This window comes from Triturus cristatus, chromosome 6, assembly GCF_964204655.1.
Source record: "Triturus cristatus chromosome 6, aTriCri1.1, whole genome shotgun sequence".
NCBI classification, from domain to species: domain Eukaryota; kingdom Metazoa; phylum Chordata; class Amphibia; order Caudata; family Salamandridae; genus Triturus; species Triturus cristatus.
This window is the reverse complement of record NC_140589.1, coordinates 1,350,263,556-1,350,286,702: the sequence shown is the minus strand read 5'-3', so window position 1 is coordinate 1,350,286,702 and position 23,147 is coordinate 1,350,263,556. Positions and strand designations below refer to the sequence as shown.

Genomic DNA, 23,147 nt, shown 5'->3' with positions numbered 1-23,147 from the left:
GCAGAACCAGAGAGGGTTCGTTCTCATACACCACACAAAAATAATGGAACACCCTCGCACAACACATCAGAGCCTCCTCCTCACTTTTTGAGTACATCAAGAAGGTGAAGACCTGGCTCCTCAAATTCGTCTGAGGGGACACTCAACTACACAACTTTTCAAGTGCCTGGATATCCTCACAGGTGAATATTGCGCTATAGAAATAGACATAACATAACGTTGCATACCCATTTACAAACCAGTCAGTGTGCAAATGGCATATCCCTGATTTGTGAATGGGAATGACACTTTGGGCTACAATCACTCTTAGGGATGAGTGCCTGCACTTCTTAATTCACCACCTACCCAAAGGTGGCAATATATATACATTAAAACCCCAACTGATCAGATGATTACAGTGTTGTGATTATGTTGATAAATCGAATGTGTATAGCGTGACAGCAACCGTAAGAGGTATCTTGACACTACGGCAAAAGTCTTAAAATACCTCAAACAAGTTTGTGGCAAATCAGACTTGGTGCCCAGCGAGTTCTTCAGATGTTTATGGAGAGGATAATAGTTTCTAAGGCAGCATAGAAGAAGAGGTTAACTTTTCCAAGCCCTTGGTGTGAAATAGGAGAAATCTCTCCCAACTAACCTGAACTTTGCAGATGAAAGGAGTGAGGAGAAAAGCACATGTAGTTTGAAGATGTTGAGAAGGTGACCAGCACTGGAAGTGGACTTGATGAAAAACGGGGTCCAGTTTGTCAAGGCTTGGTGGCAGATTTAGAGAAATTCCAACAGTACTCATTTGGTGACGTGTGTAATGACCAGTAGTACATACTCTGCATGCAAGGCCAAGCATGAGCTGTGGTCCCGTGTATTGAGCTAGCTCCATCTTAACCATCATGTATTTAGAACGCTCTAATATGAGTTTTTACCTTAACCCTGATTAGTGGGACCCACTGTCTGGACTACAGTCTTAAAAGTATGTAGAAGATGGATAAGATTTTTGAACATATTTTAACACAATAATTAGACCAAATAGACTTGCTGATCTTAGGTTTCAGGTTCAAGTCAAAGTAAAAAATAAACCCCAAATTACAAACCATCTGAGCTGGTCAAACAGGCCCTGAAGTGTCAAACCAGAGCTCAGTAGAGCCTCGTGGCATAGGTAATATGGCGCTGGGGAAAATAAATTTCAAGTATGTACAAATCATCCATTTTACCACTGTTGAAACGAAGCCTTTGAATTATGTTTGAGTGTTCAGTCTTTCATTGACCAGCCATATAATGAGCTGGATATCATCACAATAGCTGTGAAATATCACTTGTGTAAACCATTATTTCGAGCTTCGAGATCTCATAGAAAGTAACCAGCTAGACATCATGTGGGCCACGAAGACTTGGGCTGACCAAGCATCAGGTCCAGACTTTGTGGCTGCAACCCCTCCAAACTACGTCCTCCACCATGTTGATAGGTCCTTAAAACGAGATAGGGGACTCGGAATGATCCTTAGAAATAACTTACCTGCAATAATTGAATAAGCCTCCATTTCAGAATGCGGAACCTTGAAGTTTACTATAAAATCCCAATCCTTCAGGGGAATCTTAATATATCGTCACCCAGGAACACTTTTGTCCAAAGCATCGTCACCATAATAAGGAAGGTCTCTCCACCAATGATATCACCATACTTGGTGACTTCAACTTTCATTTAGATAGTTCGGGAAATAATGATCACTGGCACTTACTGACTCAATTAGTAACTCAACCTACACACAATGCAGGATATACCCTCGATGGGATTTTCTCTAACAATTCTCTCCTAGTCTTGAAAGATGTACTAGCTCTTACATGGACTGAACATTTGGCTTTCATGTTTGTTATCAAGCTGGATTACAAATCCAGCACGAGAAAAAACTCAAATCCAGTGCGTTAGGGAGAATCTGTAATAATATAAAGGCAGACGCTCTCAATAAAACCTTAATAGATACAGTGCCACCTTTCTCGGAAACATCAGAGAAGTCATCCATTAAATATACAAAATGGATCCAATCAGCCATAGCGCTCTCTGCGTCTCTTAAAACTCTAACTCAGCGCAGAGGAAAGCCCACAGCCCCCTGATACATTGAAAAGCTAAAGCTTTTGAAGCATGCCTGTAGAAGACAATAGAGATGGTGAAGAAAACATACGGACAAAACTGAAAAAGAAAAAGGTAGGAACCTTGGAATGGTAATAGATAGTAAACTAACTTTTGGGCAACAGGTAAAAGTAGTCACCTACTCCACGTTCCATACACTCAGGATGCTCAGAAAGATCTTTCCATTTATTCCAGCTAACACCCAAAAACAGTGATTCTGGCATTTGTCATGGCCACGATAGCCTACTGTAATGCCATGTACCTTAATATGCAGCATCAACACATAAATAAACTTCAGGTCCTACAAAATGCTTCTGCCAGAATACTGACAGTGATCCCTAAACATAAACCAGTCACACATGCGATTAAGGATCTCCACTGACTACCGGTTAGGAAACAATCAAAATTCAAAGCGCTTTGCCTTGCCCATGAGGCTTTACATGGAACAGGCCTGGAGTTTCTGAAACAAACCTTCAAATGGTGCAACTCAGGGAGGACATTGAGGTCCCTGGTAGCCCGGAAGCTGGAAATCCGAAGATTCAGGCTTACTAACTGGGGAGGGAGTAGTTTTGTGAATAACACAGCCCAGGAATGGAACCTCTTACCGCCAATATCAGGAACATATCAAATCTGCTCATGGTCAGAAATGCATTAAAACATGGCTTTTCACTAATTAAAGATAAGGGGACCACCGGCCCAAAACAACACCTAGATGCCATACTTATCATTAGGGTTATGCTTATTCTCACCTTTCAGGGCCTTGACACCTCCGGGTAATTGACGCACTCTACAAAATCTACAAGCGGCAGCTTGGTTTTGTTTCAATTAAGCCTAAGGAAGTTCTTCGTCATCCAACACTGACTCACTGATGTAACTCAGTGAGCCTGGGACAGCTTGCTTTAACTGTTCAATGAGCTGTGAACTATCTGCTTATAATATTGCCAAGCAGCCATAGTATCCTATCAGTTGTGTGCTAGAGGTCAGACATAAATGTTCACCAACACTGGTGAAAGCAAAGAAACTTGAGAGACTTTGCTTTTCACATTACAGCTGAGACTCTAAAAAAAGGGGTAGAGAGATGCCCTGTGTGGCCAGCCCAGAAAGAGGAGAACCAGACGCCCATTATATCTGCAAGCCTAACTTTGAGGTTTGAATGGTCTACAGCGTCGAACGTGGTGGGTAGAGCTAATAAAACTATACCTGCTGTATTCCTCTGATCTCTGAAGTTCCTTATTCCATCAAAAAACAGAAACGGAAGCGGTTTCACTGTCTCTGCTGGATGACATCACAATTGGCGAGGTTATACATTTCTGAGTGCTCAATATAACTAGATATCTGTTAAGCAGCAATCAGTCCAGCAGTTTGCATAGTGTTGGTAGTGAGGTAATGGATATCTAGTAATCACTGACATTACTGTCAAGTATGGCTTTCATGTGTCAGAGAGTGAACACTCCCACATTACATAAGGATGGTAGTGTGCCAGTGGTTAAAGAGAAGTTTAAAACACTGTAAACTGGGTTTAGAAGTTAAGAGCAAGTGACTGAAAAGTGACTTAGGGTAAATACCATTCAGAGAGCCAGACTTAATTCAAATTTAAACTTTGCTACCCTCCAGTGGAAGGAGAGTAAAAGACTGCCAAACTGGTAAGGGCTAACTATGGTGTAACCACATCAAGCAGAGGTGTCAAAGACATTTAAGATCCTTTAATACTATAATACATTTTAGTAATTGAAGAGATTAAGAGCTGGCCTAAATGTCTGTAAAACCTCTGTGACACAGGAATCGAGTTGTTACAAGAGGTTGCATCACAGATTTGCCAGCCATGAGCAGTTGGTATGGGAAATTCTTGGCTGATATAATCTGAGAGCTCTGACACTTGCCCTTTGTATTTAAAAGGTCTTTCTTACATGCATGCAGCTGTATATTATAACTCTGAGCACCCTCCTTCAAAAAGTCATTACTCCTCATTTACTCGATTTGGTGCGTTTGGAGCTGAACTATTTTTAGAACTTCTCAGTGAACAAGGGTTTGCCAGGATGCTTTGGTTTTCTGTGGGTGACTTTAGGTGTGAACACTGGAAATGTGTGGCCTGAAAGTCCCTAATAAAGGTGCTTAAAGCTTCCTCTATGCCAGTATCCTTGGGATTTGTTGATGATAGGACTAAGCTCTTGGACCTGGCATCATTGTTGTGGTTTTCCTCCTACCTTTTGCCTTCCAGTTTTGCTGACCTTGTTTTAGCTCGCTTAAAGACCCTTTGCACTTTACCACTCCTAACCAGTGCTAAAGTGCTTGTGCCCTCTCTTTTAAACATGGTGGCATTGCCTTGTATCCAATTGGCGCAAATAATTTACTGGTACATCCCTAGTAAACTGGTACTACATGTACTCAGGGCGTCTACATTAAATGATAGTAGTGTGCCTGCAGAACACATTGTGTCACTGACCTAAGTAGACCTTTAAACATGTCTCAGGCATTCCATTGCAGCCTGTATGTGCAGTTTAAAATTGCCATTTCATCCTGGTGAAATAAACATTTTGCCAGGCCCAAACCTTCCTTTTTAATAAATATAAGTCATTGCTATGGCAGGCCCAGGACAACCCTAAGGACAGAGTGCTTTGTAGTTAAGAAGTTGGACATGTACTTTACAGTTTTACACATCCTAGTGGTGAAAAACTTTTAAATTCGTTCTTTACTACTGCCACGCCTACCTCTCCAATAGGATAACATTGGGTTACCTTATTACATTTAATAAGTGATAACTTCCAGTTGGGAGCTGCTAGACAGCCCAAGTTTGGAGTCTAAAGAATTGTAATTAAAAGCCTTCTTTAATGGTAAAGTCGGATTTTTGTCACAATTTTTAAAATGGTGCTGTTTGAAAGTTCTCATTTTCTTGTCCTAACCATTTGGTGCTCACAGCTTGCTCCTGGAACACAAGACTAGGTGTAGCTGGCAGTTGGTCTTTGTGTATTGCTCCCACACAATATGGCAAGTGGAAGCTGGGCTTTGGCAGGATCGGTCACTCTGAGTTGATGAGGGGAGTAACTGTCACATTCCACACTTGCATGTTGCAATGGCTCTGCCTGAGCACTCTCACACAGGTTTTGACACTGGTCTTTTGTGATGCCAGATAGGCTGCAGCCAGAGCAGGGAGGAAGGAGTTACCTGATACCTCAAGGAGATCAAAGCCTCTAGAACCTTCTCCTACTTCATTGTGTGCACTAGGTATGAATATTGGACACTTAGACCCAATTCTTTAGTACTCCTCTGGACAAACTAAGAGGAAGGACTGCTGTGCTTCTCTGCAAAAAGGACTGCCGCTCTGCTGCCCTGCTTCCTGAGTGAGGGACTGGACCTGCCTCTTGATCCAAGAATCACCAGAGTGACTCCAAGGGTTTGTTAGATGGCATCCTGACCAGAGCCTCATGGACAGAAGGCTCCAACCACCTTGAACCCAGCACCTGATCTGTTCCTGCTGTGCGTCCTAAACTACCAAGTTTTGCCACTCCAGTCCTGGACTCTGGGAAGTGGGTCTGAAGATGTTCTGCCAGCCCAGCTGTGGTTCCAGCAGAACTGACACATCAGAGCTGCAGTGCGACGCGTCTCTGACCAGGAACTCTGAATCAGTGCCTCTGCGCATGCAATGCCTTACCAGACTTGCATCTGGACCTCTGCCTGGTTCGTTTCCAGTGCAGGACTTGGCATCGTGTTCCTCAGTCTCATCGGAACCACCTCTGTGCGATGCATTCGTGATGCATGCCCGAGACAAGCCAATGCATTGCAAGCCCACTGATGATGGCATGCTCGACAGCGACCAGGACTCTGCATCGCAAGCCCCGCAGCTTCTTTGGACCCAGCCAATGTGCATCCTTGACGCAGGACTTCGCATCGTAAACCCCCTTGTCGATGACCTCCTTGACAAACACACATGACTTCGCCTTTCAGCCTCTCGGAACTGACCTGGGCTATGCATCTCTGACCAAGACTTCACATCACCTTGGTTGCGCGATGTATCCTAGACGCAGGACCCGGCAGCGCTCCGCAACCAGGATTGAAGGTACTCCTGTTTAGCAGGCCTAACAGAGTCCCTTCAGCCGGCCCAAGCTCCATCGCAGTTGGCCTGATCTTGTGACTCTGTCTTTGTCTGGCACGACCAGATGACCACAGTTGGCGGTTGGTGCATTTTGGTGCTATTTTCTCTAAATCATTTAAAGTTGCATAGCTCCGGTTCTACTAATTGGATTTTTGTTGTTTTGGTCTTAAAACAAATGTTACTCTATTTTTCTGAATTGGTGTGAGATTTTGTTGTGGGTTGTTTCACTTTATTAGTTTGATGGGCTGCATAAATACTTTACTATTTGACAATGTGGTTACCCAGTAACGTGCAGAACCTGGGGACTATATCAGTAAACGAGCAGTGGTTCTGCCACAACACACTTTATAAATGTATATTTTAAATCCCCAAATCAAGGGATTACATTAAATGTTCGCACCAAAAGAAACAACTGAACACATATTAATAAAGGTTTTTTAAATAGTCATGTTTGTTGGAAATATATTCAAGTTTTTATAGTCATAGAATCGTGTATTTTATCAAACACATATCATGAGAAGATTCAAAACCACAGGGCATATACACACAATAACTCGACCATTAACAAAGAAACATAAATACATACATCAATGATCAAAATACAATACATACATAAATTATTTACATCACAAACATTAACAGATAAACAGAGCGTGACAAAATATTGCCTCAGAATGACCTAAAGAATTATTCAAAACTTGAGGGTTGAGAAGACGTGCTGTGACTACGCTCCGTGCGAGCGACTTTAGAGCGGTTTGATTAAATCGTCATTGAGACTCGAGTGCATTTTCTCCTTTGTGAAAAGACAAAACAAGGTGCCTCTGCGCTGCGGTCGACAGAGAGCCCACAGTATTGAGTTGTTGGTTACCTGATGAAACCCAATTAAGGAGGCAGGCTGCCCCTTATATTGTTTGTCGCTGTGATGACTGGATCTCTCTGAGCGCACGTAGCCAGAGGTGGTACCTGATTACACAGTACCCGCCTAGCCAACTTTCATTCGTCTCTAATTCATTGGGAGCCGTTCTGAGCCCCAGGAAGAATTTTCTTTGCAGTGGAATCCCTCATGGGACACTGAAGGCTGTACACAGGCCATTTGTTGTTTTTTCCTAATGAAGACCCTAATTGATGATTTTCAATTTGCACAAGTTTAGAAGAGGCGAAACATCGACACTCTATCAAGAAGCGTTTGTCCATCAGTAACCATCAACATTTTGATTCATTCTTTAGGTCATTCTAAGGCAATATTGTGTCACGCTCTGTTTATATGTTAATGTTTGTAATGTTAATAATTTATGTATGTATTCTATTTCGACCATTGATGTATGTATTTGTTTCTTTGTTAATGGTCGAGTTATTATGTGTATATGTTGTGTGGTTTTGAATCTTCTCATGATGTTTTTGATAAAATACACGATTCTATGAACATAAAAACTTAAATATATTTCCACAAAACATGATTATTTCAAAAAACGTTATTAATATGGGTCAGTTGTCTTTTGGTGTGAACATTTAATGTAATCCCTTGATTTTGGGATTTAAAATATAATAAATGATATAAATGTATAAAGTGTGTTGTGGCAGAACCACTGCTCGTTTACTGGCATAAATACTTTACACATTTCCTCTAAGGTAAGCCTGACTGCTTTTGTGCCAATGTACCAGAGGGTTAAGCACAGGTTACTTTAGAGTTGCTTGTAACTTCACCCTGAGAAAGATTGTGGTTGCTGCTTGACTATGGTTTTACACTTTTAACCAGTAACCAAATTTCTAAACCAGCCAAACAGTGTTTTCAGTTTTATTTAAGCACTATGTCTGGCTGGCTTACCTGCATTGCTGTCTTTAGACTGCAGTCTGTCAGGCACTTTGATACTGAAATGGATGAGATCTTTAAATGTCCAGGGTGGAGGCTCGATTTTAGTTAAAAAGCCCAACCGAGATGGGTGAAGACTAAGTCAAGGGAGTAACCCAAAGCCTTCTGCTAGGGAATTACATTGACCATCACTGTAAATTAAAATCCCCAACCTTAATAACCATTTTTTCTAATAGAAAACCAGTCTGACCAATCATGGCAGACAGATGTTGCATAAACAACACTCCTATATCCAGGGGTCTGTTGGCCACAATAAATGTAAGGGTGGTCTCATCGGTAGTGCTGCACTGGCAGATGGGTAGTTTGGTAAAAAAAAGAGCACAACTTTGTGTTTTGAACACTCTGTTGAGGTCATCTCTAAACTTAACTGCCAGTTTCTTGCCTTTCCTCCAAGCACCCGACTAGTCTTGGAGGGCTCACGGTAGGTCAAACCCTTCTGCAAGGCAGCCAAAGCATTGAATAAAGCACATGACAGCAGATTGACTGAAGCAGGTAAGCATGATTAGCCAATGCTAATGGGCATTTGAACCATAGCAGAATTTTAGAAGGTTTGCTGGTTTGCTTACCAGGTAGTATATGAGCGTTAACCCTTCTGTCTGGAATGTTTGGTGGTACAGTGCGATGCCTTACATTGCAGACAATTCCATCACGGTAATCACATTGTGGTTACCATTACACCGCAAAGTTATACTTAGTGGGACCTTTACATTGCTGCTACTAGCTAATATAATGCAATCTAAGGCTGGACTGCTATTTTAACAACAATTTGGCTCATCTGTGATTTGTTAAGTTATAAATAACTATATTAGAGCAGCACTGAACATTGGGAAACATGGTATATCTACATCCTTGTATAAATGGATGACTATATTGTTTAAATAGTTTCAATGGTATGATTATTATTATTGGTTGGACTTTATAACTTCTATTGATATCTAATGTGTATGTACTTATTTGAAGATAAATGTGCTGCCTTATTTATGTCACATAATCCTGCATATTGTCTTAGTATGTGATGTTGTATCTTTTAATAAAGTTTAGATTTGTATTTATTTTCAAAAGATTGGGTGTTGATTCTATTTTTTCGAATTTGTACTTTTGTTTTTGTATTCTTTCATGCCACCTCCTCAATAAACTAATATATATGAGACTTTGCTGCTTAGGTGGTAAGTAGTATTTCTTTTTTTTTGTTAATGTTTTTATTTGTATTGTGCCAGGGTAAGTAGTATTTCTAAACCCTCTATTGACATTTATATATCTGTAGTGATTAGAATTACAACAAACCACCTAACCAGCAAGGTATGTTCTCCATATTTAATATGGTAAACCATTTAAATGCTTAATGATGTGTACTCCAGTGAATAACAGGATTGTGGGCAGCTTTCCCAGTGTGTGGCAAAAATCTTATATGCTCTACTAAATATTGCAGATACAAATAGACACAAATATAATGCATATTAAATATCGCCATACCTCAAATTTTGTTTAAAAGCTGAACTGTAACAAATAATAACTGTGTGATATGAATAGTAATGCTAATGTTAATTTCTCTATGATACGTGTGTATTATTTACAGAATGGACCCAAATAAGATGTTTACTGATGTGGCGAACTTGGTTAATGGTGCTGTTGGACAAAGTCCATTGAAAGAAATGTAAGTCTAAAGAATGTATTCATACAAAAAACAAGTAAATATGCATAACTTACTGTAAAAGACTCCTGAAGAGGTTTATGATAATAACAACAAATATGTGTTTCCCCCATCATTTTATATTACTTATTTTTGATATGTTTTCTTTAGGAGTGGTTAATCATACTTTAAATCATTATATGTAGCAAATAGAGTTTGTTTTCTACTTTCCTCCAAGTTTCAAACACCACTGCCACGTCTTCAGTCACCTCCCATCGCCATTCCTGTCCCTTGCAGGACTCTATCCCTGCATTGGCTTCCATTCACAAGGAGTTGCAAATTACGGTCTGCTTATTGATATTCAATAGGCACGTCAATTTTTGTCCCTCCTACAAATAGACAATTTGCAATATGACCTATTACTATATAGGTTGTATTCCGCAGCCTAACGGGCACCTATGCTTTGCCTCAATCCCACTCGCACACATCCCCTATAGTCACAATAGCATAACAAGAGGCCATTCATTCTCATACACCGCACTAAAACATGGACCAACCTCCCATAACACATCAGAACCTCCTCCTCACTTTTTGAGTACATCAAGAAGGCGAAGACCTGACTCTTCAAATTACTCTGAGGGGACACACACTACACACCTGCTGAAGTGCCTGGATATCCTCATGGGTGATTAGTGCGTGTAGGAAAGTAGGATCTGCTTCTATGTTTACTCCCACTTTTTGCTTGATGTTATGCTGTTTCTGACTAGTCTGACTGGCATCCTGCTAATCAGGAACCCCGTCTCTCTGCTTTCTGCCCTACATTTTTATGGTAAGTACTTAGGTACATCACAGATTGAATACTGGGGTATCCTTATCAGTCCCTAGTATATGGTACCAAGGTACCCAAGGCATAGGTACCCCAGGGGTCCCCCATAGGCTGAAGCATATATTATGCCGCCTATGGGAGACCATTCAAACTCTCACTACAGGCCTGCCATTGCAGCCTGTGCAAGCTGGTGCTAGCACCACTTACGAAAGATATAGGTTTCCTTATATCTAGGGACACTGCACTTAAAACCTATAAGTCACCCCTACAGCAGGCCTTTTCAATCCTGACGGCAGGGTGCTTGGTTCTAAGTGTGAGGGTGCCCCTGCATGAGCAGGACATCCCTACAGCCTTTGAAGTCCATTCTCCAGGGTTAAAAGTGAGACAGCCATATAACATATAGAGGGGCACCACGTCATTATGCGATGACCATCTTGAAACTGGCTGTAATGAACCCTGTCAGGTTTGGTATCAAACATGTTGGAATCATACCCCCACACCGTAAAAGGTATGAGATATGATTCCAAGCAGTGTAAAGGCCCTCCGTTAGGCCCTCAGTGCTCCCGGTACCAGTCTTCTATACCCAGGCATCACAATATGGCTGCTGCTGACAAAAGACTAGGGGGCATATTATCAAGGACAGTGTTAAAGATTATCGCTGGTTTAGCGGCAGAAAACTGCAGCTAAAGCGGCGATAATGGGCTTGATAATATAAAAAAAGAAGAACATGACAGTGGAATCATCCAAATGACACCACCTAACCTATTTTTATACTCCTTGCGTAAAGTCCCTTATATTTAATGGGATCTGTGTGCACACTGTATAGTACCCACCATCACAATACTTGTTCCAACAGGAACTTAACAATTCAAAACCAAAGCTTAGGTGCACCACTCAAAAAAACTTTTGCCAAAAAATATCATTTTAACGTTCATATCAAAGAAAGAAAGTTCTTGAGTTTATTCTTTTTTTTCTTTCTCTTTTATTGTTTCCTTTTCATATCACGTTGCTGAGAAGCAGCATTCAACACACAGAACAGCCGACGCGTTTCGTCCCCTTGTGGGACTTCTTCAGGGCTGTTAGATAGAAACAGATGAAATATACAACTATAAAAACATGACTTACAACAAGTATACAAAACAATTTTTACATAGAAAAGTGTGGACTACTTCAAAGTCCACATATACAGAAGACGACAAAGAACATTAAAAATTCCTATTTACATCGTACACACAATACATTAATATTTGGTAAATGCCAATAACGAGGGTGAATGGTCAAACAGGTCCCAGCCGGCACCAAATACAACTGAAAAAACCCTCATTCCTTTCTTACAGTATCGTAATATTGATACACCAAGTTATGTTGATACATTACAGTCCATTATCCATCAGTGCAAGGAAAAGGAAGTGAAAAGGACGTAGTAGAATTGAACCTTGGGGGCTTCAAAGTGAGAACGAATAAACAAAAAAGAGGAAAGTGGAGAATAGAGGAAAAACCAATGGAACCAGAAATTTGAGAGATAAGAGGATATCAAGAACACAGTGGTCAAAGTAAGTATCAAGCCAGAAATGCCGTGCTCTCATATCAGAGAGGCAACAAGGGAAATCACACGGAGATCTAATGCAGAAGATGTTCAATAGAATACCCACCAATAAATATAGGTGGAGTAAGGCTCTCTCCAAGGTATATTTTGATTCTGGGATTCCTATACAGGAAACTTATGCCCATCCGATAGCAACTACAACGTGAAGGAAAAAAGGGGTTAGAGGCGGTTTCGTAAATGTGACATAAGCTGTAATAGAGTTAATTTTCCGAGCCCATATGCTCTGCACTTACATTGTGTAATGGTATAACGCCGTTTAATTAGAAGTAGTGGTCACTCAGAAACTGAATGATGCAAATCCCACATTGATAATGTCCAGCTCTGCCACTGTATATGTTAGGCAGGTTAAGAATAAATTCCTTGTAAGGTATTCTGTAATTATAGAAGAAAAGAAATACTGAGGAGAAACAGAGCCAACAAAGCCTTTCCGAGAGAACATACCATTGATCCTTCTTAAACACTTATGATTAATGTAATAGTGGTCTAATCAGGTTATGTTTAATGTAAAACGCCGTGATGAAAGATAATATATCTTTCACTTATATTACATTAGAGCCTGAAAGGCAAACAAGTGACACCCCTTATATGAGGGTGACCTACTAAGCTAATCAGCAACGTGATATGAAAAGGAAACAATAAAAGAGAAAGAAAAAAAGAATAAACTCAAGAGCTTTCTTTCTTTGATATAAACGTTAAAGTAATCTTTTTTGGCAAAAGTTTTTTTGAGTGATGCACCTAAGCTTTGGTTTTGAATGGGCTTGATAATATACCCTTGAAAATTCCAATAGAAGTCCATGTTCTGGTGTGAACATGGGCTTCTATTGGAAATCTCCAGGGCATATTATCAAGCCCATTATCGCCGCTTTAGCGACAGTTTTCTGCTGCTAAACCGGCGATAATTTTAATGCCGTCCTTGATAATATGCCCCACGATTCTGCTCTCCTGCTGCTGAGCCAAGCTCGAGCAGGAGAAGGCAGAACAATATGTATCCTGTCAGAGGGAGGTGTGACCACCTCCCAGACAAGGTTGAGTGTATTGGGGCCGGGTGGGAGCGCTTACCAGCACCACTCAGTCTGCTTGAAGGGCACATTTAGTGCCCTCCTAGCATAGTCTAGTTGAAACCAGCTCAGGGAGCCGTTGGCTCCCACTCTGGCGCGAAACTGGACAAAGGACATGGGAGTATCCTCCCCACTGTCCAACCCCTCTCCTGGGAGGGAACCCTGAATCTTCCCAACCCTTTCCTTAGGGTACTTAAGGGCTTACCTGAGGGTGGGTCCCTAGATTTGTCGTGAGACACGATTCAATACAGACATCACTTCAACTTCGACTGTCTGGGCACTCTGGACTTCGCTGAACTTTGTTCTGGGCATCAAGGCTACAACAGGGAAGCCTCCTGCTGCTCCTGATCTCTTTGCCCTGCTAGTCTGCTGGAACATCCATGCCTGTGCTCCATAAAGGAAACCTTTCAAGGCCTGTGGGCATCCAAGACACCTGAAGGAATCTCCCTTGAAGTAAAGGAGTCACTTCCCTGCACCTACAGGCACCGCAACTAAGCTGACCGGTCTGCTGATCCAGGGCTCCCACGGACTCTGAAAGCCTCTGCAACAAATCGCTCGAGCCCTGCTCTGTCACTAAGTTTAAGGCCAGTATCCCTCGTCAGAGTTGCAGGAACAGAACCCCTGTGCACCACGTTGACTTGGTGTTGCAAAGGCTTGTTGGCTTTCTTCCATCAAGATCTTTGGGCTCCAAGTAGTCCCAACATCAAGCATCTCCAGTGACCAGAATCTTCAACCACACCGCATTTCTTGCACCGTGGGCCTGCTTCTTTGGTAAGTTGCTTAAGGTCCTCTTGTGACTCCAGTGCCTCCGGCCAATGGGTCATGTCGAGGGTCTCCTTTGAATTCTTTGAGAGCCCCTGATTGCTCGGGATTGGGTCCTGCCCCGACTCCCCTGCTTGTGGTGAGTCTCCTGGACCTTGCTGGTCCTAACATTGTACCTTCTTCAACTTCCACGTTGGTTGCAGTTGCCAAGGCTTGTTTGTGCTCCCTCCGGACACCGACCCCTCAACTCTCGACATCCAATGTGGGACAGCTCGTGTACGGCACCTGGTCTTCCACAGCATCGCCTGGTCCACACAGCTGCAGTACCAAGCTCACGTCAGCTATCCTGCAACACCCGACATCGGTGGCCTTTTGTCTTCCGTGCCTCCTGGTCACTCCTGAGTGACATAAACTCTGTCCCCTCTGCTTGCAGGTTCTTCACATCTTGAATCCACCTTTGGGGTCCACCGGACACTTTCACCTTTTCCCAGCAGCGGCACCTTCCTGAAGTCTCCCATTGCGTTCGACTACGGGTTCCGATGCCATTTCACAGCTATGCACCCGGCTTCCCGGTGCAGGTAACCTGGTTCCAAGGGTATACACGGGTGGGGTGGCTCTCCAACATTTTCTCTTCACGGGGTTTCTTCAGGGTCAACTGGGAAGGGTCCTATTTCTTTAAAATTGCAACCACGACTTACACATTGATTTGTACGGAGAACGCTGTCGCGTTACTACACTACATATGACTGTAGGGCTCCTAGATACTCACCTTGGGTGGTTACTTGGGTCCCCGGCACTTCTACGTCCTCTGACGTTTTTTTAATTTTTAATTTTCATATCCTCATATCACCAAAAGAGTCTGCAATACTTGTATAGCTGCCCTTCTGAACTGTGCGCACTGTGGCTTCTGCATTCACCATGGTCTGTAAACCTTACCAGACCCACACCTTTGTTAGTGTCATGGTGTAATCATCGGACCAAGGGAAGATGTACAAAACCCAAGGCTTTACTCCAAGTTAGAAAGTCAAGCCAAATGTTAAGATTATTTTCCTTCGACACTACTTGGTCTAAGTGAGCAATTTTATTGGCAGCCTTAACCCAATCTTCCACCTTATACATATCTCCCCCCGGGCTATCAGGATAAGATAAAGCAATTGTCCTCTATGTGAGTACTTCAGCTTCTTAGTGATTGTACCATCTTCTCCAAATAGGACAAGGGCCACTTGCATGGCGATCTCTCTGCCAAAAGTTTCCCTAAAAGCATTCTCTATTCCATCCCAATAATCTCTCAACTTCTGACATTCAAAAAAGATATGAAGTTCGTTATCTCTTATACAGTCATATCTTGGGCACTTGGGGGGAGGGATAGGGGCAAACTTTGCTATCTTGGCCGGTGTCCAATACAGACTATTTATGATTTATGGTGAACAAATGGTTCTTTTTCAAATTAGCTGTTTTTACAAATTTGTAAAGGAGCCTCTGGTAGTGTTCCCAAACCGCCTGTATGTGGCACCCTAGGGGAGTCCAATTCCAGACTAGATGTTGAGATGGGCACTGCTTCTCATCCGCCTCCAAGAGCTTCTCATACCACTTAGAGACTTCTTTGTTCTTAAGACTCAGGTCTTGGAGAAAGAGCTCCAAATCCCAATCACCCCGGGCTTCTTTCTTTTTGGACGTAAACCATGAGGATAATTGGATGAACTTAAACCTGGAAAAATCACTCCTAATCTTTGCTCTCAAAGCCTCCCATGGGTGGACGCCCCCAGCTGATATCAAGTCTGACCATTTTGTAAGGCCTGCCCTTTTGATTGGTGTACTCAGGTTATTTTTCAAACATAACGGCATTCCCGGAGATTCCAAGATTGGGGCAAAGTCCGAATAATAGCCTAAACCCAACTTCAATATTTTTAAACTTACTATTTTGAAGTAACTGGGGGCACCAAATTTGTACAGAAAACCATCCCCACCTTCCTTCCTCGCCATTTCACCCAAAAGCTTCTCCCAGGTTGAATCATCAGCCTTCCCAAGCAGCATCCGGATGTTTTTAAATTGGAAGGCTGCGCAGTACCAACTGATATCTGGTAGAGCCAAACCTCCTTTAATGAGCCTGTGCCTGAGTATCTTCCATACCAGCCTTGTGCCCTTGTAGGCCCATATAAAGCTTACAATCTTCCCCTGGATTTTATTGATACTTAGCTGTGGAAAGCCGAGAGGGATGACGTTGAACAAGTTTGTTAATTTGGGGAGTATGACCATTTTAATTAGGTTGACCCTTCCATAGATGGTTAGTGGGAGATTTTTCCCCCCTTGCTAACAATCGGTCTATTTCTCTTGAAACCCTAATTAGATTGATCTGCGGGATCTTATCTATTTCCTTAACGATTAATATATCTAAATACATATAATCTTGACTAACTTTCTCCTCCTAATCTTGTATGTTCCAACACATCACCTCGGTTTTTGAGGGATTGACTAGATATCCCGATAGAGACCCAAACTCCTCTAACAGTTGTTTTATCCTTGATATTGCTGCGGTCGGATCAGCAGTATATAGCAGGAGGTCATCTGCATATAGAGCAACCTTACTACTATACTGATAAGATCAGATACCTCTATAACCCCTTTTAGATCTCATCATGTGAGCTAATGGCTCTATATATAAATCAAATAATAAGGGTGAAAGGGGACCACCCTGCCGTGTCCTTCCCAGGATGTTAAAACTTGATGTTAATGTCCCATTTAACAAGATCCTGGCTGAGGCACCTTCGTAACACTTTTTTAGAGTATATCAGAAGTAGAACCGAAACCCATTGTTCTCAGCACTTCCCACAAGTACTCCCAGCAAACTCTGTCGAAAGCTTTGGCCGTGTCTAAGGACACCACGGCCAAAGGCTCGATACGTTCAGAGGCAATATCTATAGTGCCTATGAGTTGCTGGGTCTGGATGTAACTCTTTGGGATTAAACCCTTCTGATCTATATGAATCAGTTGTGGTACGAGCTTGGCCAACCTCCCTGCCAAGATGCTCATGAAGATCTTATAGTCCTCATTCAGCTTGGAGATCGGTCTATAAGAATCCGCTCTCGAGGGATCTTTAGTGGGTTTCAAGATGAGTACGATCATTGCCTCTTTCCATGACCGAGGAACTTGACCCCCTGGTTGAAAGACCAAATTAAACAGAGTTTCCATGATCGGGACTAACTCCTCTATTAGGAGTTTATACACCTCATTTGAAAGTGCATCTGTGCCTGCTGCCTTATTGCTCTTACTTTTACAGAGACTCAGACGGATCTCCTCCCTAGATATTGCTGCGTCATGTATTTCGAAGCTGTATGATGTTAAAATGGGTAGGGGTATTTCCCCTAGCCAGGCTTTAAGGATTTCAGGATTCTGGAAGTTTTCTTCCTTATATACCTCAGAAAATAGAGTAACTAATCAGGTTTACATATTCTCCAGTCTATTGGATGTATCCCCATTTTCATTTACTACTAGTTTATTTATATAATTCCTTGACCGATCTACTGTGGCCTTCCAAGCTAAGAGCGAACCCGATTTTTCCCTGTACTCAAAATACTGCATAGATTTTGCAAACCATTGTGCTTTGCACTTCTGGTCTATCTTAATCTTATAGTCCTGACAGGCCTCATCCAACAGTCTCTGAGCCTGTATCTTTGCTTCAGCCATCCCCGGATTCAGCAGACTAAGGTCAGCCTCTAGTAAACCTACTTTATCTTCCATTATTTTTAAAGATCGTGATTCCGCTCTATTTTTAGCGCATATGAGACTATGCAAAGTGCCTCTCAAGAAGGCCTTAAAAGCGTCCCATACAATATCTAGAGATGTAGACCCAATGTTTACTTCAAAATAATCAAGACATGGACGTTTAAGTGCTTCAGCTATTCCTGCATCCATCAGCATCACCCTTTTAAGTGTCCATCTAGGTCTTGATGATTGACTACTATCCCCTAAGGAGATGGCGACTGTAGAGTGATCAGAAATATGACTTGGAGAGATATTGATAGATGTTATGGCATCCATAATAGATCTGTCTGCCAACAGGTAATTTATCTTTGAAATATGTCCATTTGTCTTACTTTAAAAATTAAATCTATCGGTATTGCCCCCTCTTAGCTCTCCATACATCTGAAAGTTCCAGGTCATGCATCATATTATTTAGGGCCTGATGAACTCGAGGAGACCCTGCATGCTGACTCTGATTTGATCTATCGAACCGCCGGTCGAGCAGGATGATAAAATCTCCCCCTATTATTGGGCCAGTAACTTCCATCAGGTTCCATTGTAAGTTACATAAATATGTGGGATCGTCGATATTTGGCCCGTAGAATGATGTACAAGCTATCTCTGTTCCTCCAAAATCTAAGAGGGCTATAATCCACCTCCCAGTTTTATCTGTTTTAAACGATTTTATTATACAGCCTGCCCCTCATTTAATCAAAATAGCAACTCCCTTGCAATGAACTGTCTGCTCTGATGCGCAGAAAGATTCAATCCAGGGGTATTGTGTAAAGGTAATGCAGCTCTATGAAATATCCAAATGAGTCTCTTGGATCAGGCATATTTTTGCTGGGCTTTGTTCTAAGTATTTCATGACAATCTCTATCTGTGCATACATCTAAGGCCATTAATATTCCATGAGAGGAGTTTTAGGTCCCTAACTCCCGTGAAAGCAAATCATTCTTCCGGGTGTCGTCCTAGCTAAGGCAGTAGCTATTGTAATATTCCTAAAACTAACTTTCTTATGTGTCAGAGGATTTTTTTTTTTACATGTTCTCCCACTGCCCCCCACCTCGTGCCCCCCCCTCTTCCCACCCCCTCCCAATCTTCGTGCCCATCCAACCCCCCCTCCCTCTGGGGAACCCTTCTTACTATACTAGGCTTACAGCCTAATGGGCCTCGGTCCCCCTGGCACTTTAACTCCTAATTGCACTATTTTCTTCCGGGCACCCCGCCTTCCCAACCTCTATCCACCCTCCTCTCCTCCCCTATGATCCTGTTCCTTTCTTAATTTCTGCTATCAGCTCATCAACCTCCTCCAATGAACATATGGTTGTTCCACATTGTGCGGAGCGAGGCCGGGAAATTTAACTGCTCTCTGGCACCTAGTTTATTCAACTCCTCCATCGGCTTGCCCATTTCCCATTGCTTCTGGGCAGTGGTGTGGCATACATCTGATCTCATTGAGAACGAAAATGATCCAGACGTCAGTAAGCCTTCCTTAAGTGCTATCGACAGAATAGCCTTGTTAGACTTGGGGGTCTCTAGTTGGCACAGGTATGCACTTGTGACAAATAGGGACCCTCTCCTCTAGTCAGGGTAAGGGGGTACACTCCTAAAATTACCCCTGCTCACCCCCTTGGTAGCTTGGCACGAACAGACAGGCTTATCTCAGAGGCAGTGTGTAAAGCATTTGTGAACACATACAGTAACCAAGTGACAACACTACAAATTGACACCACACAGGTTTTATATAAAAAATAAAGTATTCTTTATATAGATTTACCACAAGACCATTAAACGACAAAAAAACACAATACTGTTACTTTAGATGGTAGAATTTTGCTTAGTTCTCTTAAGTTCTTAGATGCAACACTTTAAGTCAATGTTCCTTTTAGATGCGACACGCAGGGCAACGAAAGTGTTGATGTTGCGAGAAGACTCGACTCGATGCTTCAGCTGCAGCGGCGACACACTTTACGCGATGCGACGACAGCGGCCTTGGCAGCGACACTCTTCTCCGACGTTGCGAGACGCTTCCGCTCGATGTGATGTTGCAGCGGCGACACCCCTTTACGCGATGCGACGACAGCAGCTCCGACAGCGGCACGCTTCTCCGTGGATGCGAGGCGCTTTTCTTGATGCGGTGCAATGCGTCAGCTACGATGGCTGCGATGGCGACACGCTTCTTCGGCGTTGCGAGACACTTCCTGGATGATGCGAGACGCTTCCGTTCGATGTGATGCTGCAGCGGTGACACACTTTACGAGATACGACGACAACAGCTCTGACGGCGGCATGCTTATCCTTCTTGAGTCGCGCTTCCAGCTCCTTGCGACACGCAGTCCCTCAGAAGGCCCAACAACAGCAGCAGGCACTTCTAAAGAACTCTGGGGAGCTGGGGGGTGAAGTCTGTTGTTCCTGAGACTTCAGCAGGAGGCAAGCTCTTTTCCAAGGCTTGGGAGATCCTTCACAAGTTGAGCAAAAGTACACACAAAGTTCATTTCTCCTCTCTTTGGCAGTAAGGCAACCACTCCAGGCCAATCCCCCAGGTTCAGGGATAGTTTCCTCCTCAGCTTCTTCTGGTTCCTCCCTCAGCAGAGGTTCTTCTTGTTTCCCAAAGTGATCTAAATTCTTGGGATCAGGGTCCCAATATTTATACCCATAAATCCTTTGTCTTCTGAAGGCATAGGGGTTTTTGCCCAGTCCAAACCAGTTCCTGAGCACTCTGTTTACCAGACTTCTCCTTTCCTTTCACAGTGTAGGGCAGAAACATTAGACGCCCCACAGGAGGTGGAGCCAGCATTGTGGAAGGCAAGTACATCCCTGGAGCACTTTGTTGACAGGATTCCTTCTCTTCATTCACTGTGCAGGGCAGAGACATCAGCCGCTCCCCAGGAGGTGGAGCCAGCATTGTGGAAGGCAGACCCAGCCCTATTCAGGTCCCAGGTGCAACTCCTCCCACCCATCTAGATGCAGATCTCTCTATTCACCACTGGGGAACCTCACCCTGTCTCCTGGAATTCCCCAGCCCTGTCACTCAAACTCCAGACAAAGGAATACACAGCCTAGTAGAGGCAGGTTTGAATGGTTAGAATGTTAAAACCAACTTCACTAAAAGATGTATTTTATCATCCTGAGTTCAGGCATACTAAATTCGAATTTCTACCATGTTCCCTGAGTCAGTTAGGATTATAAAATGTAATAACCAAACTGCCCATTCTGGCCTATGGAGAACAGGTAGCCTTGCAATAGTGAAAAACGAAAATGGCTGTAATTCACTATTAGAACATGCCACACACACCAGGGCATGTCCTACCTTATCCTTACAATGCACCCTGCCCTTGGGCCTACCATCGGGGTGTCTGATATGAAGAAAAGGGAAGGTTTAGGGACTGGCAAGTGGGTGCACTTGCCCAGTCAGCATGACAGTACCAGACTGCACGCAGGCTCTGCAATGGCGGACCTTAGACACATGTTTACAGGCTGCTTCTGTGGGTGGCACAACCAGTGCCGCAAGCCCACCAGCAGTATTTGGATTTACAAGCCCTGGGCACTCCTGGTGCACTGTACTAGGGTCTGACAAGTAAACCAAACCAACCAATCGTGGAATCACAAATCATACCTTAATTTACAATAGGGAGCACTGCACTGTGGCACTGGACAGCAGTGGCACAGTGCCCTGAGCAACTAACACCAGCAAAAATACATGAGGCAATAGCGAAAAATGGAAGGGAGACCCACGCCAAGGTGCCAGGTCTAACACGTCTCTTTTGCGGTATACGTAAAAGTTTCTCAAAATTTTCCTAGGGATTTCTTTTGTAATGGTCCCGATGGACCCGCTGTATCTCCGTGGATAGGTCTATATTTGGACAATTTTTAAGAACTGTGGGTCATATTCTCAAGGAGCTATCGCGAAGTTAATGGCACTTTATCACAGGCAAAGTTGCGATAAATAAATGTATCTCCCCATTCACAAGCTGGTGTTAACAGCCTACAGCATCAGTTTAACCGCGATAGCAGCCGCAAAAAACATTGCCACAGAAGACCCCCTCAACTATCGCTAATGAGATGCAGAGTAGGCGTTTCCGTGCCAAAAGCCGGGACAACACCACTCCGCAACATTCACAACGACCAGCCCGAACTGCGATAAGAACACAACAGGCGATAAGGCGCGTTAGCAGCAGGAAAATAACACCTGCTCTGACCTGGTGCAAAGTCGGACCACAGCCTGCACCACAAAAGGGAGCACAGCCCACAGCCACATCAGAAGGGTAACAGATGCCATGGAGCCACTGGTCATGCGGCCCAGACACCCAAGAGGGCCACAACACCCATCGCCACCACCCCAGGACCCCAACTCCCACCCAGAACACACCCCCCCCCGGACCACCACAGAGGCAGCACAGACAAAGACAGCGGACCCCCGGGAAACGCACCAGCCACACAGACCCAACACCTGACAATGTCATTGCCCACTGCAGGCTCAAAAGGACAACCATCCTACGACTCCTGACCAACAACGCCCAACAGGCCGACTGAACCAACATCCCACCCCACACAAAGCTGCTGGCTGTGCTGCACCTGTTGGCCCCTGGTATCCCCCAACCTACACCCACCAGAGTCGGAGAAGTCACACTGCCAGCCACATTCAAGTCCCTCACACCTGTCCTGGACATCACCATCAGCCTGGTACCCCAGTCCCTATACGTCCAACACAATGTGCAGGATCCGCTGGACACCAAGCAAGGACCACACGCCATAGCTAGATGCATGCACGTGTTGGGGGCAATCCACAGCACACATGTCATACCTGTGCCCCCTGCCAACACAGCACACAATCACCGCAACAGAAAGCACACATCTAACATCCATGTACAGGCAACAACCGAACACCGTGGAACCTCCACCAATGTCGCCCACAAATACCCAGCCAGTGTGCATGACTCCTCCATCCTTCGACAGTCCATCAGCAACCAGCGTTCCCAGGATGGCACCAAGGGTAACGCACAGCCCCTTGGCAAGTTCCAAATGAACACCCCACTCACCTCAACTCCACAACCATGCAACTCACAACTCTGGCAATGCACAAGTCACAAAATCACAAACAACATGCAAAACAACATGCCCACCCCCAGACACGACAGAACAACTCACAATGGTATCCTGGGCAAGCCTTGAACATGAGCCATCAACGGCATGGCACCTCAACTACACACTAGCCAAATGTGGGGCGAGGTGACAACCAGGCATGTGTGAAGGAGGCAGGAGAACCATGATTGGGAAACTACACAAGGCCAAGAGTGGTGGAGATGTGCTGGACGGACCTCAGTATGCAGAACACACCCATATCCATGGCGACATACACCTCTGGTGTATGGAGTGTAGTGGACAGTGGATGCAACCATGTCACCCCGGCCGTGGGAATGTTCGTGGAAATGTTGCCTG

The 23,147-nt window shown here is 43.7% G+C and overlaps 1 protein-coding gene across 1 annotated transcript in view; it reads left to right on the top strand.

The window, feature by feature from the left end:
• The window catches only part of LOC146821407 (uncharacterized), a 1,203,178-nt gene that overhangs the window by 541,197 nt on the left and 638,834 nt on the right, over nucleotides 1-23,147 (top strand). Inside the window, exon 36 of the mRNA XM_085609844.1 lies at nucleotides 9,659-9,736. Coding sequence (XP_085465970.1) covers nucleotides 9,659-9,736 — 78 coding nt within the window. The remainder of the gene's footprint in view (nucleotides 1-9,658; nucleotides 9,737-23,147) is intronic.